Source organism: Pelophylax lessonae, assembly GCF_965119305.1.
Source record: "Pelophylax lessonae genome assembly, chromosome: 2".
NCBI lineage: Eukaryota > Metazoa > Chordata > Amphibia > Anura > Ranidae > Pelophylax > Pelophylax lessonae.
In genome coordinates this window covers 173,696,662-173,714,439 of record NC_138769.1, presented here as the reverse complement: position 1 = coordinate 173,714,439, position 17,778 = coordinate 173,696,662, and the positions used below count along the sequence as shown (strand labels likewise).

Below are 17,778 nucleotides of genomic sequence, written 5' to 3'. Positions count from 1 at the left end.
ATGGATTTCATGGGAGGATACCACAGAGGAAGCCACTGCTGTCCAAACAAAACATTGCTGCACATTTACAGTTTGCACAAGAGCACCTGGATATTCCACAGCAATACTGGCAAAATATTCTGTGGACAGATGAAACCAAAGTTGAGTTGTTTGGAAGAAACACACGACACTATGTGTGGCGAAAATGAGGCACAGCACACCAACATCAAAACCTCATCCCAACTGTGAAGTATGGTGGTGGGGCCATCATGGTTTGGGGCTGCTTTGCTGCATCAGGGCCTGGATGGATTGCTATCATCAAAGGAAAAATGAATTCCCAAGTTTATCAAGACATTTTGTAGGAGAACTTAAGGCCATCTGCCTACCAGCTGAAGCTCAACAAGATGGGTGTTGCAACAGGACAATGACCCAAAGCATAGCAGTAAATCAACAACAGAATAGCTTAAACAGGAGAAAATACGCCTTCTGAAGTGGGCCAGTCAGAGTCCTGACCTCAACCCGATTGAGATGCTGTGGCATGACCTCAAGAAAGAGATTCACACCAGACATCCAAAGATTATTGCTGAACTGAAACAGTTCTGTAAAGAGGAATGGTCAAGAATTACTCCTGACCATTGTGCACGTCTGCTCTGCAACTACAGGAAACGTTTGGTTGAAGTTATTGCTGCCAAAGAAGGTTCAACCAATTATTAAATCCAAGGGTTCACATACTTTTTCCACCTGCACTGTGAATGTTTACATGGTGTGTTGGATAAAAACATGGCAACATTTCATTTTTGTGTGTTATTAGTTTAAGCAGACTGTGATCGTCTATTGCTGGGACTTAGATGATGATCAGATAACATTTTATGACCAATTTGTGCAGTAATCCATATCATTCCAAAGGGTTCACATACTTTTCCTTGCAGCTGTATAATGGAGACAGTACCAAGACAAGCATTTTAGACAAGCCAAAACTTGCTGCGATAGTCAGATAGCTTTTGATAAATGCCAAAAGAAAAGAAAAAACTTTATCTACAGCTCTGTGAAATGCTGCACTGCCTTCTTGAAACAGAAGGCATTTATATATAATGAATTTAAAAACAAACCTAAAAATCTAGGTTTAATTTACCAGGATTTGGAAATGACTTTCGGGCTGTATGCTGTAAGAGATTTTAGAAAGGGATGATGCCCTGACCGAATGACTTTAAAACACAAATCTAAATGTAATTTACCATTTTTTTTTTTTATAATTAGATGGATATATGCCAATCATTCTTTCATCCACTGGTTTATACCACAAACAAAGACTTAATTTACACAGCCATGGATTCTTTTCTGCACATGGCTCTTTCACGCCACCATCGGTGCAACGTATGGAAAACATGCCTTTAAGAAGTAGGGCTTGGGGAGTACCAACAAAGGAAAGACAGACTACTTATAGAGAGGTGGACCAAAAGCATCCTAAAGTACCATGATAAACAGCATTACCTATTTAAAGAAAAGGATATCTTAAAATAAGAATTACATTTTTGGGTTATTGAATGTGTGTTAGAAGTGATAAGCAATAAAACACAATAGCTAAACTGGACAATGAAACATTATTGGCCTATCCCGAGTCTGAATTTAAGTAAATGATACACAGAATAATGCAACAGTTGAAAACAACAAAATCAAACACAATCGTCAGTACATAGTGAGCTAAATCTTAAAGCGGAACTTCACGCTAAAGGGGAAGTTCCACTTTATGTCCTCCTCCCCTCTACTATATTTGGCACGTTCATTTTTTTTTTTTTTTTTTTTTTTTTTTTTTTTTGTGGGGAGCAGGTACCTAGCTCAGAAGTTTGCCTCTCCCTTTGCTCGCAGCCTTCTGGGACATGTCATAGGTGTAAAGGTTGAAGTTGGGGTCAATAGGAAGAGTGTTAAGGCTGGTACACAGGAGCCGAATATTGGACTGTAAAGGCCAGTTCAGCAGAAACTGATACTCAGCTAGTGTGTACAGTAGCCTGTCTGACAAAAACTGGGCTAATGACCGGCTTTTGCCAAAGGGACATGCTGGAATACCAGCATCTAATCAGCTCTGGCAGCAAGCATGTGTCATGACAGTGGGGGCAGTCCCCCGGTCAGAACTCAGGAGCACAGCGGGGGACAAGCCACACTAACATCACTAAGTTAGCACAATGACCTCTCAGTTTTTTTTGTTCAGCCCACTGGGTTGAATGAAAAAGAAAAAAAAAACTCCCAATGTGTACCTAGCATAAGTGCTGGGGTTACAAAGAAGGTTGGTGTAAGGGTTGAAGTTATAAGAGTAAAGCTGGGTATACACGGCCGAAAATCAGGAGTCAGTCGGAAACCGTGCCACATCCATGCCACATCAGTGCTCATCCGTGCCTCATGCATGCCATGTCAGTGCTCATCCATGCCACATCAGTGCTCATCCGTGCCACATGCATGCCACGTCAGTTCTCATCCGTGCCACATCCATGTCACGTCAGTGCTCATCCGTGCCACATCAATGCCATGTCAGTGCTCATCCATGCCACGTCAGTGCTCATCTGTGCCACATCCATGCCCCGTCACTGCTCATCCATACCACATCAGTGCTCATCCATGCCACGTCGGTGCTCATCCATGCCACATCAATGCTGATCTGTGCCACATCCATGCCACGTCAGTGCTCATCCATGCCATGTCAGTGCTCATCCGTGCCAAATCATTGCTCATCCGTGCCACATACATGCCAAATCAGTGCCACTACAGTGCTTATCAGTGCCACTACAGTGCCTCACAAAATTGTAATGGGTAGTCAGGAAATGACGGTGCTCCCTGCATATTGGGCCTCTGTATGTGGCCAGGCTGGATAAAAATGTCACACATGTGGTATCGCCATACTCAGGAGGAGTAGCAGAATGTATTTTGGGGTGTCATTTTTGCTATGTACATGCTATGTGTTAGAATTATCTTAAAAATGTACAACTTTGTGTAAAAAAAAAAAAAAAAATGCGTTTTCATTTTCATTTCCACATTTTCCAAAAACGTTTGGAAAAAAATTACATGTTTAAAGACGCATTATTGCTCCTAGATTATGTGTTGGGGTGTTTGTTTTCCAAAATGGGGTCATTTTGTGGGCTTTCCTTGTCCTGGTGCTCCAGGGCCTTCACGGGTGTGATAGGTTGTCAGGAAATATGTGTAATTTTTGCTCATAGAACACCTGGAGGTGCTACTTGGATGTTGGATCCCTGTATATGGTCAGGCTGTGGAAAAGTCCCACACATGTGGTATCGCCATACCCAGGAGGAGTAGCAGAATGTATTTTGGGGTGTAGTTGCAAGTATGCCTATACAGTGTGAGAGAAATAACTTGGTAATATGACCATTTTGTGAAAAAAATAAAATAAAATAAAAATCTTCATTTTGCTAAGAATTGTGGGAAAAAATGACAGCTTAAAAAACTCACCATGCCTCTTACTAAATACCTTGGAATGTCTGCTTTCCAAAATGGGTCATTTGGGGGTATTTATACTTTACTGGCTTGTTAAGGTCTCAAGAAATGAGACAGTACATCAGGTGTGATCAATTTTCAATGATTGGCACCATAGCTTGAAGACTCTATAACCTTCACAAAGACCAAATAATTTATACTTATTTGGGTTATTTTTCCCAAATATATGTAGTAGTATAAATTTTGGCCAAAATTTATGAAAAAAAAAATTACTAAATTTGCAAACTTTTAAAACCGAAACAAAGTAAAATGCATTTTTTTTTTTACAAAATTTTCAGTATTTTGTAATGTATAGCGCAAAAAATAAAAAACCCAATGATGATTAAATACCACCAAAAGAAAGCTCTGTTTGTGTGAAAAAAGGATGGAAATTTCATATGGGTATAGTGTTGCATGACTGAGTAATTGTCATTCAAAATGTGAGAGCACTGAAAGCTGAAAGTTGGTCTGGTTAGGAAGGGGGTTTAAGTTCCCAGTGGGTAAGTGGTTAAGGGCTTATTCTGACGGGTATTCTGGTTGCATGAATGAGTGGTTTGTTCATGCGGCTGGAGCCGACTGTTAGGCTTGGTTCACTGTTCCTGTCAGCAGTACCGAAGTGTGCTACTCTATACAGAAAGTACAAATGTGCTAAAAGGGCAAGACTGATAAATAGGGATGTCTTCACTCTAAAATGTTGGAAGTGCAGGCTATTACTAGATGCTGCATATCAGTCTGCTAGTGATAGACTGGTGGCAAGCTGCGCTTTGAGACACACTGCTAGTCAGGTCATGCTCTGATGTTGAAGATCAGCCTTGGAAAAATAATGGTTTTAGCTAATAATAAAAGCAGAGTTAAGCGCTTCCTAGTAAAAGCTGCAGGGTTAACACAGCTAGGGAACTGAAACACGTGGGATTCAATCCCTTTAATAAAATTGTAAGGCATGTTTTAAATAAGGTCAGGGCTCTCCAGCAGACAGGAAGACAGAGCACTGTTTAACAGACATCAAACACAATGTTCTGGTGCATTCAATGTATAAACTGTGACAAAGCGGTTTAAGTGCTTTCAAGGTTAAGACTGACTTTCTTAGGACTGTTTATACATTTTTAGAATGGATGTTAAAAAATATGGAACAACGGTGATTTTCATTTTGTCTTGCATAAAATGAATTTAGACTGTAGGTTTATAGCTTAGTGCTCTCTTTGCCTATATTATGAATTCCCTTTTAGGCCTATTTAATATAACACAAAGCCATGTTCAGCTGCAGTAATCCACAGCAAACATGGGATTACAGCGGCCTCTGAACCTCTATATATCTAGTACAAAGTGAATATAGAGGGTTTCTGCTTCTAGCAGTAAAGTGAAATACCACTCCATCAGCTCTGGTCCAGGCAGAGGATCTGTTTGGTTGTTACCCTGGGTAAACAGTTGTTTCTACAGCCTAAAATAGCAAAAAGGATCATTGAACCATTTACATACACATCAGATTTTACATTACACTAGGGTAGCCATGGAGGGATGTTCTACTTTCTTATTCAAAGCTAAAACCACCAGTGATTACAAGAGAAAATACTGCTTATGACCATGAGGTGGAGATACAGAGACATATAAAAAGTCATTTATAAAAACGATGTAACAATGAGTCACGAGAAAATAGGAGACTCTAAATTGTTTACCTCTCATTAAAATTCTAGCTGTCTGACTGGTATGCTGATCCAATGGCGTAAGCACTGATCCGAAACAACTATGCAGATCAGGAGTTCTGACTTCGCTATAACTTTCTGATCAGCGTGCTTGTTCCATCTCAGCGATTTATAAATTACTGTAGTCTAGCAACTAGCATTTCATAAGAAGGTCAGAGATAGAAGTCTCCATATTTTTTTTCCTCAGGACAGTTTCCTTAAAAGGTGAACAGAAGGCCAAAGTATCCCAATTCTATGGAGGCAAGAGTCTCCTTCTACAACACAATTAATGGCTTGCTAAGGTTACAGAAATTAGGAACATGGAGGATCTAACCAAACCTCTGCATCATAGGGATGAAAAATGAAAGCAAACATGGTTCTATTGGATGGACTTCATTTTTATGATCAGGAAATTTTAGTCCCTGATCCTGGATACAGGTAATAAGGATTCTCATGGAGTGGTGGCAATATAGTGCTTGTTGTTTTACTTCCCCAGCAACCTTTATCACTAATTGGCACTCCTTTTTCGCCCTTCTTCCTGTCCCTCTGCTACCCCCACTTACTCCCCTTGGAGACACTTCTAAATATGAAATGGACAGTAATGTATGTCTAATTGTAGGTTTATACAATGACAATTACAACCAGAATGAGGACTTACAGTTGTCTATCATGTATGACAACATTTTATACAGAAGCATTTACTGCCACATCTGGATAGTATAGAAATCACAAGTAAAAAAATGCTGGATTTTACCGGCATAGCAAGGAGCACAAAAAGGTTTATAAAAATACAAACTTTATTACACATAGTATTAAAAGCACTTCCATGAAAGCTTGATAAAAACAAACCAACATAGTAGGACGGGATCAGTAGTTCAATATCAGTTTTTGCAGATGACACAAAATTGGCCACGGCAATAACTGCACAGCATTAAGCAGATATCCTACAGAATGACCTGGACAAAATAACGGAGTGGGCAACGACATGGCAAATGAGGTTTAACGTGGAGAAGTGTAAGGTTTTGCACTTGGGGACTAAAAACATAAAAACACAATATACATTAGGAGGGGAACCCTTGGGGGGAATCAAAAATGGAGAAGGATCTGGGAGTCTTGGTTGATGATATAGATTAGGCAACAGCATGCAATGTCAAGCGGCAGCTGCCAAAGCCAGCAGAATATTAGCATGCATAAAGAAAGGGATGTATTCCAGAGATAAGACTATAATCCTTCCACTTTATAAAACTCTGGTCCGACCGCATCTGGAGTATTCTGTCCAGTTCTGGTTGCCAGTCCTCGTGTTGGAGATGGAGAGAGTCAAGAGAAGGGCAACTAAACTGATTAGGGGATTGGAGGACCTTAACTTTGAAGAGCGTCTGCAATCGCTCGATTTATTCTCCCTGGAGAAGAGACGCCTGAGAGGGGACATGATAGCAATTTATAAATATCTCAATGGGGATCTCAGCTTAGAAAAAAAGCTGTTCAGTCGAAGGGATTACATGAGGACAAGAGGGCATACAATGCGATAAGAGGAGAAGCGTTTTAACCTCAGGCAACGTGGGGGGTTCTTTACTGTTAGGGCTACAAGATTGTGGAATTCTCTACCACAAGAGGTGGTTTCTGCGGGAAGTATGGTGGCTCTCAAAAGACTCTTAGACGTACATCTCAAGGATCAGGACATTAAGGGCTATGTGAGATGATTACAGCCACACACACCTACACAGGTTGAACTGGATGGACTATTGTCTTTATTCAACCTCACCTACTATGTAACTATGTAACTATGCAACTATGTATTTGCTATACGTATATGCAATTAGTTATCTAGTGTATGAAAGGTCAATATCCTCCACTACAGGGCTAAGTTGCCAAATATTGAACGCATATGTTTATTTCTCATGGGTCAACGCGATTCTCATTCAAGCTTCATCAGGACTCATGAAGGAGGTTATAATAGCTATTTAAAAAACAAAGCATAAAACATAGTTATATCATGCATATGGCTTGGATCAGACACGTGTAAAGCTGGCCCACTATGCCTGTGCACAGCCAATTCCTCAAAAACTTCCCTAAGTGGGCACTGGGACATCAAGAGGGACCAATCACATAGGGCAGTGTGAGGTAAAAGTCCTTAAAAAAAGACAAACAAATGTGGCGATATGGTGTGTGAGCATAAATATCCTTGGATACAAGCATAAGCCATCTCGACTTACATGGTTACCATGAAATGAAAGGTACAAACAGTACGGCATAGCGCTTGGAATTTCCTCAAAAGTGCATAAGGTCTTGATTCCACATGTCACCAAACAAAATGGGGAAGGACAGGAGAGACTGAACCCCAGGAAAGGTAATATAACCAGCAAGCTAGAATACAAAACAAAATAGTGGTACTAACTATATACTGCATTCCTACTGACAAGTATTGGGAGCAATGATACATCCAGGTACTCACTTATTAAAGAGGGACATTTGCTTGTTTGGCCTGCCTGGGCCATTTTGCTTGTATTCAAGGATATTTATGCACACAAACTAAATCTTCCTGTTTGTTTGTTCTTTTCTAGAGAACTGTTACCTCACACTGCCCTATGTGATTGGTCCCGGTTTATGTCCCGGTGCCCGTCCAGGGAGGTTTTTGAGGCACTGGCTGTGCAGAGGCATAAACGTGCAGCTCTTACATGTGTCTGATCCAAGCCATAACATCTTTAGGCATATGCATAATATAACTATGTTTTAAGCTTTTGTTTTCTATATAGTTATGATAACAGTCTTCATTAGTCTTGATGAAGTTTGAATGAGAAATGCATTGCGTTGACCCATGATAAATATACATATACGTTCATGATTTGGCAACTAGTAGTGCATGATATTGTACTTTTCAAACATTAGATAAATAATTGCCTATACGTACAACAAATACTATGTTGGTTTGTTTTTATCAAGCCATCTTGGAAATGCTTTTAATACTATATGTAATAAAATTTATATTTTTATAAACCTTTTTGGGCTCCTTGCTATGCCAGTAAAGTCTGACCTTTTTTTAGTTGTGGTTCATCTGACAACATTTTGTTTTTTTACAGTGGGGAAAATTATTATTTGATCCCCTGCAGATTTTGCAAGCTTGCCCACTTACAAAGAAATAAAGGGGCTGTCATTTTTATCATAGGTGTATGTTAAATGATAAATTGAAGAGACAGAGCGCACCGGCTCCTAGTGCAACACCGCTTATTGTATAGAATTAAGAGATAACAAAGTAACACTAAACACTCGCATTGTGTTTAGAGAACAAGCATGTTTATGTGAAACTATAGTGGCTCTCCCATGTGTAGGGCTCCAGGCTGGATCCAGGGTAAGCTCACAGCCAAAGTTCTCAGTGTAAGCCACCCACACACAATGAGGATTCTCCAATCCCCAGGAGACTCGATCCAGATACACATCCAAGTGATCCTCGAGCAGTGCCAGAGGGTATCTGACGCTAAGGTTGCTATGACAACAGTTCAAAGAGGGCGTGGCCATATGAAAAGATGTGGGGCTTATGGAATATGTTCCTCCTCTCTGATAGGGGGAAATCCTTGATGTGCCCAACTCTGTCTGGCGAATAAATATGGTGACATCTTGAGACATACTCCAAATTCACCTTCGTTCTGCAGCGTGCCTGTACACATCCACAACTCCCTTCCTTTCCTTTCCTTTCCTTTCCCTCCCTCCCTTTTTTTTCTTCTTCGTCTTCATATAACTTCTCTCCATCTCTCCCTCCCCTCTATTCTAACCTTACATTTCTCTTTCTATCTATTCCATTAACTCTTTCTTTATATTTGAAAATTCAATGAAGACAGTTGGAGTGGACAGACGGAAGTCAAATACAACTCTTTATTTTTTCCTTGTTCCTGTTTTTAGAATAATAGAATTCTAAAATAGAACCCATATGAGTGCTTTCAAGTGACATGTAGAGACATTTTGTACTGCTCGTTACAAAATCCACATTTGTTTGTATCACTCTGATTTGTTGTTTACGCATTTTTGCTGTTTGATGTGTATGTCAGTGCCTACCCATCTGTCTTTGTTTAAATAAATAAACTACTTGAAAAGAAAAAAAAAAGAGGGGCGTGGCCTCCTTTAGGTCTGTCTTTTCTATTTATGTTTTTGCAGTTATCCCGTTAGTGGACAGAGCCTCATGGCACATCATACACCACACCGAGTTAACCCCTTCCTTGGAATGTTTTAAGACTTTGTTAAGCACAATTCTGATAGTTTAGGATCGACTAATTTTGTTGGGGTTTTACTTTGCTCTTACAGACTCACTGGACTCTAGCGCCATGTTGGTATTTTTTGTTTAATGTATGTTAAATAATAGAAACAGAATATCAACCAAAAATCCATAAAAAGAACATGATACAAATGTTTTAAATTGAGTTGCAGTTCAGTGAGTAAAATAAGTATTTGATCCCCTACCAACCAACAATAGTATTGGCTCCCAAAGACTGGCTACATTATGTGCTCATGTGGTACACAGATTAATCCTGTCAATTTAAGAAAAAGACAAAAAGAAAAGCGCTGACAAATTTATTGTAAAATAAGAACAATAGCTGTAGCGACTCACAAGATGCCACAGTATTCAGGCTTTTTTGCATCAAATATGATATGAAGCTCTTCTAGGTGGTGCCATCTATCCACACTACAGGCAGTATACACTGAAACACCGTACGTCACATAGGAGGAAGAGAGTCGGCTATCTCTTAGCGGCTTCCGGGAGGCAACTGCTGTGTGGAGATGAAGGAGAGAAGAATGCGGCCACGTCACCAGGCAGCTGGAATGCTTGGTATGATTGGCATGCACGACGCACGTTTCTGAGCATGCACAGAGTCCCGATCGGACATGCGCGCTCTTTCATCAGGTGCATTCCAGCTCCCTGGTGACGTGGCCGCATTCTTCTCTCCTTCATCTCCACACCGCAGTTGCCTCCCCGGACGCCGCTAAGAGATAGCCGGCTCTCTTCCTCCTATGTGACAGACGGTGTTTCAGTGTATACTGCCTGTAGTGTGGATAGATGGCACCACCTAGAAGAGCTTCATATCATATTTGATGCAAAAAAGCCTGAATACTGTGGCATCTTGTGAGTCGCTACAGCTATTGTTCTTATTTTACAATAAATTTGTCTGCACTTAGAGCGCTTTTCTTTTTGTCTTTTTCTGCTTCAGAGTCTTCCTCACTTCTGAGAAGAGCTGCTCAGTGCCATTGGACATCCAGATTTGGGACTTTTATTCATTATCTACTGGTATTTATTTTATATAGAAGTCCCCCCCCCTTTTTTTTTCTTTGAGATTTTCCATTCCCCTTCCCCCTCCCCCTCCCCCTCCCCAGTCTGGTAGTTTTGCATTCACCCTTTATATGCCAGTGGTTTTTTTAGCGCTCTACATTTGTGAGTTTTCATGTCAATTTAAGAAGGTGCTCCTAATGACAGCTAGTTATGTGTATAAAAGACACCTGCCCACAAAATCTCTTTCTTCAATTCAAACCTTAGCGTCATGAGCAAGACCAAAATGCTGTCAAAGGATGTCAGGGACAAGATTGTAGACCCGCACTAGGCTGTAATGGGCTACAAGACCATCGGCATTAAGCTTGGCTCTAGCCAAGCCAATCATTGCCCCAACAACTGTTGGAGCAATGATTTGTAAATGGAAGAAATACAAAATAACAATCAATCGCCCTTGGTCAGCTGACCAATTTAGTTATACCAATGAATGGGCTGCCAGAATGCAATACATGTTGTGTGGAAAAAATGCACAACAACACACATTTATTATGCAAGTGAATTGATGAGAACCTAGTCTAAATGCTTCATATGAAAGCATCTTGCAATATTTAGCCAAGGTCTGGAGTGAAGGGGGAATAATTTAAAAGTCCAAAAGGTCCCACCAAGGAAAGACTTCTATAGGGCTGTGTCTAAACTACCAGACATGGTCTTATAGAAGTCTATGGAAAGTTACTGCACAGACAAGGTCAACACAGAGGATTTTTGGGGGGTCAGGATATAATAAAATACTGGAAAGAGAAAGGTATATTTTTACAGACACAAGGATGAGTGGGTGTCAAAGTTCACTAGCATTGATACCCTTGCAAGTACAGAACTTTTTGGTGATTTAAAGTATTTCAGAAAAAAATCTATTACCGGTAATATGAATGTGCAAAGCAATTTCATTATCGGTGTATTTTCATATTAATATCTGAAATGTTTTATTGCACATCTAACAGGATTGTCTTACCTTGCTTTATCTGATGATCTTCAAAATTTCCCCCAATTTCTGTTTCGGACCCAATATCCTTAATAAAATTGGAAGGGAACATTCCAGTCTTTCCATTGAGAACTCCCTCCCACCAGCCTTCCTCCACCTGCACACAAGAAACATAAAAAGCAAATGGGTAAGGGGAATACGTATATGATTTTCTACTACTCCAGTTAAAGTGCATTTCTGATTTTTATTAGTTGACGCTTTGATTAGATGCTGCCACGGCATTCAATTCAAATGTTTCTAGGGCTATCACACAGTGCAGGCTGTAAATTTCAAGAGTTTTAGACTGACATCTGAGCAGATAATAAGTGCACTTTAATAAGCACAGTCAGCTTAAAAAGTGCATATGAAACAGGAATTTTAGAAAATTGCATGCTAAAACAAAAGTACACGTATTTGGCCTTAATAGAGGCATTTACTTATACAGGTGAAGTAGGGTTAAAAGCAAAAAAAATGTAAGGCCATGTATCAGGGATGTAAGCATGTAAAGGTTAAAGCATAGGAACAAGTTATGAATGCAATGTATGGTGAGCAGCATATGAGAGCTATCATATACAATCAATGGGATTAGCTAAAAACAAAAAAAATGTATAGGACAAAATCCTATGGGGCAATGCTTCGGTGCAAAGACATAGCTCATATGTATAAAAACCTGTGTCAGTGGGCTTTTGTGCGCTTCAAATGGGTTTTGCATTTCCATACAAGTTTACAGAAACATAAAACGCCTGTGAAGCAAGTCAAAAAGATGTCAACTGCACCTGGTCATAAATTCTGAATTCTCTAAGAAGCATCTCAACTAGTGTAAAACCGATGCTATCGACACAAACCCAACAACAAAGGCCATAAAGAAGTCAATCCATGGGAATATTATGTTGATCATAAGCGAAGGAGGACAAAAACCTACAGGGTGCATAAACAATATTAATATAAGAATTCTGTGGCAATGCTGTTAAATTACAAAGCTATTGCAAAATTATCAGCTTTAAATGACTGCTTACTACCCACTTATTATTTTATTTAATACAGAGAAGTGCCCCAATTACTAGGGCATAATTTAGTAGTGTGTAAGTTAAAGTGTATCCAAACCCTCTGTATAAACTGAACCTGATAGTAGACCAGCCCATGTAAAGCAACTTAATCATGCCATTGCCAGACAAATATTTACCTGAAGGCTAATCTTGTTTTTCCTTCTTAAAGCGGAGTTCCGGGCACAGAAGTCATTTTTTAACAAACATACCCCCGGGACAGTCAGGGCTAGCACATTCCACAATGGCTAGCCTCAGATCTGTCCCGGTTCGCACTTACCTTTTAGAAGAAATACTTACTTATAAAATTTCTTCCACAGCGTTTCCATCTTTCTTGTGGGCAGCTGAAGCCGGCGCGGTCCTCTTCTGTGTCTTCTTCCGCGTCTTCTTGTCCCAGAATGCGCCTGCACCGGCCCCTCTCGTTACTTCCGGTGCTGCGCCGCATTCCTAAACAGCTTCTGGGCATGCCCAGAAGCTGTTTAGCAGGGGAATGCGGCGTCGCCCGGAAGTGACGAGCGGGGCCGGTGCCGCCGCATTGATTCCTGGGAGCGATGACGTTCAGCTCCCAGGAATCATCGCGAGACAGGAAGTGACAGCGGAGCCGCGGCGCTGAGGGAGGAAGTACCCTGAGGTGAGTATTTACGATCTTCAATTACAAGGTGAGTTTTAAAAAAAAAAAAAAAACCTAACTATCCAATTCCTTTTCAGGTTATGCAGAACTAGCGGACGGGCACAAAAAAAAAATATTGATTTTGTGCCCGGAACTCCGCTTTAAAGGATATCTTAACCCAAGAATAAAATTGTACTATGTTGCAGCTTACCAGTCTATAGACAAGCTCCCTGCATTAGTTTAATTTTTATTTTGGACTATTTTCCCTTATTTTCACCTGATGATCCTACTAGTAACACACTTCAATGCCCTAAGGTAACAACACTCACTCCCTGTACGGTATCTATGGAGGAGTAGCATTGTTAGCCTAGGACAGGTAATGTGTTACAACTTCAGATATCCATCTAGATTCAATGAGCTAGTATTAATCTAAATCCTACTGTGTTAGGATTTAGATTTCAGATATTCTTTTAGATACAATGGAGAGATAGGTGTAAAAAAAATTGACTAAAGGGCCATACACACTATAAGATTTTCTGAAGACTTTTTCCTTTAGACTTACCAAAACCATATAATATGAGGTCAAACCTAAACACTTTCAATTTGTATGCAATCTGGCAGGCCCTTGCACTACATAGAAAAGGTAAATCTGAAGGAAATCTAACCACAAAAGTTGGATAGTGTGTATCCAGCTTTAGAAGTGTATTATTTACAGGATTATCAAGTGAGAAAAAATATTAAAAATATCTTGTATGATTAGTAAACTGTAATTTAGTTAAATTTTGTTCTTAGGTTTAGATATACTTTAATTCAATCCATCTTTCAAAAATGTTCAAAAGCGCAAGAGAAACTTCTAATTTTTAATTTCTGCTGCATGTGATTAGATGTTTGAATAAAGATTACTTCATTTAGGTTCAACTCATGTAACACTATAAAAAGAAATATAGCCAAAGCTATTTTGGCTGTACTTTTCCTATGGTTCACAGGAGTGCAGTGTGTTCTGCACTCCTGTGACCCACTGTCGGCTGACGTCACAGAGCCAACCCAGGCTCTGAAAAGATTCTGATTATATGGTCGGTATCCACCCAGGAGTCTTGACCAGCAGCTGGTTCAGCCTCTCAGCGAGCTTCTGAGAGCCCGAGCCAGGCATTCTCGCCTCCTCCACAGCTCAGCGCTCCAGTGCACTTGCTTGGTATACTCTCCACTGGTTTCCCGAAGAGGCTCTATCAAGTGCAACGCATTAAGGCAGGGATTGATGACACTACATCAAATCTGGTGAGGTCAAATCCAGGATTTGGAGCACACACTGGTTCCAGGAGCAGAACTGTGGCATTTCCAAGTGTCTTTACATTTCGCTGGAAACATCAGGTGCCAGTTGAGGGTACCTCTAAAATGTGAGTGCATTCATCAGTGGGCATATGTTTCTCTTTTTGATAAAATAAGGTTTGGTTCGCAATTAATTCCCTTCTTGTGCATACGAGTGGTGGAGACCATTGAAGAGGAGGCTGCATCGTAGGTGTGTTGCTATGAATATTTGATGATTTTATAGCAAATGTATTTGTTAGCTCGATTCTGTGTTAAGAAGCTAGGTCCCCCTATTGATATGCAAATAAATCAGTCCGATTGGTTTAGGAGCTAAACATGTAACAAGAAGTATGTGGGGGAGGGGTTTAGGACTTTTGAAACATGTGTTCAGACAAAGGAGAGTTGTTTTTGAAACACAAAAAGGAACATCATGTCTGCTTTAGACTTGATAGGCAGTTTAGACTCTAAACAATGAACTATGAAGATTCTATCTTGATTCAATCTTTGAGTAACTGTTAAGGATATTTATTGCATACACATTGTACATGCTTATTTGAAGATAATTAGCTTGTGTATGTTGTAGGCATATTTTTGTATCTATGAATTGAGTGATGTGCGTGATGTAAAAAAAAGCATTGAGGAAAGCTAGGCCCCTATAGAAGTAGAAATGTATGCATTGTAATTATTGCCTATGTATGGGATCAACAAGTGGATTGTATCAGCTGTGGAAATTTTTTAACTGATTCATGACAAATGTCCCCATACATGTGTAATACTATCTTTCACCCACAGGTGGTTTAGTGAGCTTTGACATTATGTATCTTAGATTGTAAGCTCTAACGAGCAGGGCCCTCTGATTCCTACTGTATTAAAATGTATTGTATTCGTACTGTCTACCCTCAAGTTGTAAAGCGCTGCGTAAACTGTCGGCGCTATATAAATCCTATATAATAATAATAATGTATTTAAAGATGGCTGCCGCATATCCAATTGACCATGTGGTTGTGGGGGTGGGGGAGCGCAACCATGTGTTGCTCACCTCACTCACAAAATTACCTGTGAGTGGTCAAGAGGAATAATTACATCCTATGGGTGGCCTCTAAAATACAAGTCAGTTTTTTTGGAGCGGAGGAAAGACCAAGCGTGCAGCCAGGATTTCTTATTGTTCTGTTCCTCCAGCTATCCAGTGTAAGCTGTTGACATTCAACTACCAGAGCTAAGTATTATTTAATGTTTTGGGATATTGGGAATAGGAGTGTATGTTTAAATCGTATGGTAAAATGGTATTTTGTAGAATGTTTATAGTAAATTTAAGTGCAAGGAACTTTATGTATTTTGATGTCCAATAAAGTTTTGTTTTATGCTTTTTATCAAAACTGCTCTTAGTGTGTCTGTTCATTTTAAATATTCACTAGATATTTCAGTGGCTGTCCAATATACCTACGGTACATTATACATTTTGTTGTACCCACATTTGATACAGTAGGAGACCAGACGAATGGAGGCAGTCTGTGGCATATCTTTTTTGATTATATTTTATTAAAGTTTTGCATCAAAATTAACACAAACACTTTTCCTTTTTTTTTTTTGTTTGTTATTCCTTCCCTCATCCCTTTATTTTTTCTTTAAGGGGAGAGGGTGGGAATTAAAAATAAAAGGCCTTAAAGACAATATAAGTTATACAATATAATATATAACATGTTGACATTTTAACCACATCTGATGCAAGGAATAGTTTTTCTAGCAATATGAAGATGTGATTTAATAGTTGTTTTGATATTATTTATGTGATTTGATATATAATACATTGTATTGTTCTTCTACCTGAAATAGAAATAAAAAAAAAAAAAAAAACACAACACATACATTCACATGGTCTTGTAAATTGCGAGCCCCTCAGTTCTTCATTGAGCAAACCATAATTTAATCAACAATAATGTCATGAAAGAACCCACCTTAACACTTACAATCTCATGTATGAAAGTTCTTAGGTCACTCACTCAACATAAAACCAGCCCCAAACCCAAAATCCTCTCTCCTCTCCCTGCCACTGCCCCTGTTCACACTCCTCCTTCCCTCATTCAAGTACACATACCACTCTACGTCTCTTAGGCCACTTTACTATTTTACAATAGAGCCCGTCTACCAATTCCCTCAACTTCGAGGATGCACAGAAAGATTCCATGGAGAACACACTGCAGAAGATTTCTCTGATTTATTTTTTAACATTGCAGTCTCTGCAGGTATTGTATGACTGCTGAGAAGTGTAGGCTTATTAAATGACCAACTAGTAAACCAAAACCTTGCCCCCCAAAAAGACACAGAAGCTGATTATGTTGGAAATAGGGCAAGGCCATAGCTTTATTGAACTTTGCAAATGTAACAACTTTCCAAATGTGCCAAACAACAATGGCAGTTACAGTTATACCATGAGCACCCATAAAACATAAACTCACATAGCCTAAGAGGCCTGTCATTACCATCAGTGCCAGACAGGCATTCGACTGACCCCCCAGAATTTAACTTGGAGGCATAGCCCATAAAGCAATATCAATTGTTGCAAGGTCAAAACCACCAATAAAGCTGTGACAAAACATCACAATGGGTGGGAAGGTGGACAACTCTTGTGACAGCTGAATCTCCTCAGAGCAGTTGGACGTGCCCCAGCATAGACTTTTCTTTGAGTTCAGGATTCCACCCAGTCACTTCAGGTCTTTGTAGCCAATCCTAAGGGAGATGCTGAACTTTCCTTTGAGGTTCACAATCAGAGTGATGCCATGCTTCCAACAATCAAGGATCCTTTTCCCTAAAGGAGGTTCACAGAGCCTTCATTTCCTTTACCCAATTTGAGGGGGTCAGATGATTTCCAATATTTTGGCATCACAGCCCTTGAAGCCATCAAAAACAGCGCAGAAGGCCCTCCTTAGCGGAGCCTGGAAGGATAGACAGCAATACCATTTGCAGAATACAGGTGATTCCTTTATTCACTATATATTCATATACACCAAATACAGCTGACCAAAAAGGTACAATGTTATGCAGCAAATTAGTTCCCCTTTTACTCAAAGTGCATGCCTGGTAATTCTACCAGTAAAATGTACTTCCTCTAAACGGGTGGCAATGCTAATGCAGCAGCTTTGTAATCTTGTGTTGAGACTAGGACTACAGATCTGCATGCTCCCAAGTTGAAAAAGAGGGTTATCACATTGCCACTGCTGTTAACTCTTACAGGATATAACCAGCTTTACTCACTGACAAAGCATTGTCCACATGGTCTGTGATAAAGAGTGTGGCTTCCATTTCTACTACCTTATGAGATGGTTCTATCCCACCTATTTGTATTACTTCAGTGCTGTATTGAACTCCATCAGGCTACTAATAATTTGATGTTTGAAAACATCTTGTACCAAGGA

At 39.8% G+C, this 17,778-nt stretch overlaps 1 protein-coding gene across 1 annotated transcript in view; it reads right to left on the bottom strand.

The window, feature by feature from the left end:
- SH3KBP1 (SH3 domain containing kinase binding protein 1) overlaps positions 1 to 17,778 on the bottom strand; it is a 568,203-nt gene that overhangs the window by 247,229 nt on the left and 303,196 nt on the right. The window contains exon 5 of the mRNA XM_082244592.1: positions 11,399 to 11,525. Within this exon, the coding sequence (XP_082100718.1) occupies positions 11,399 to 11,525 (127 nt within the window). The remainder of the gene's footprint in view (positions 1 to 11,398; positions 11,526 to 17,778) is intronic.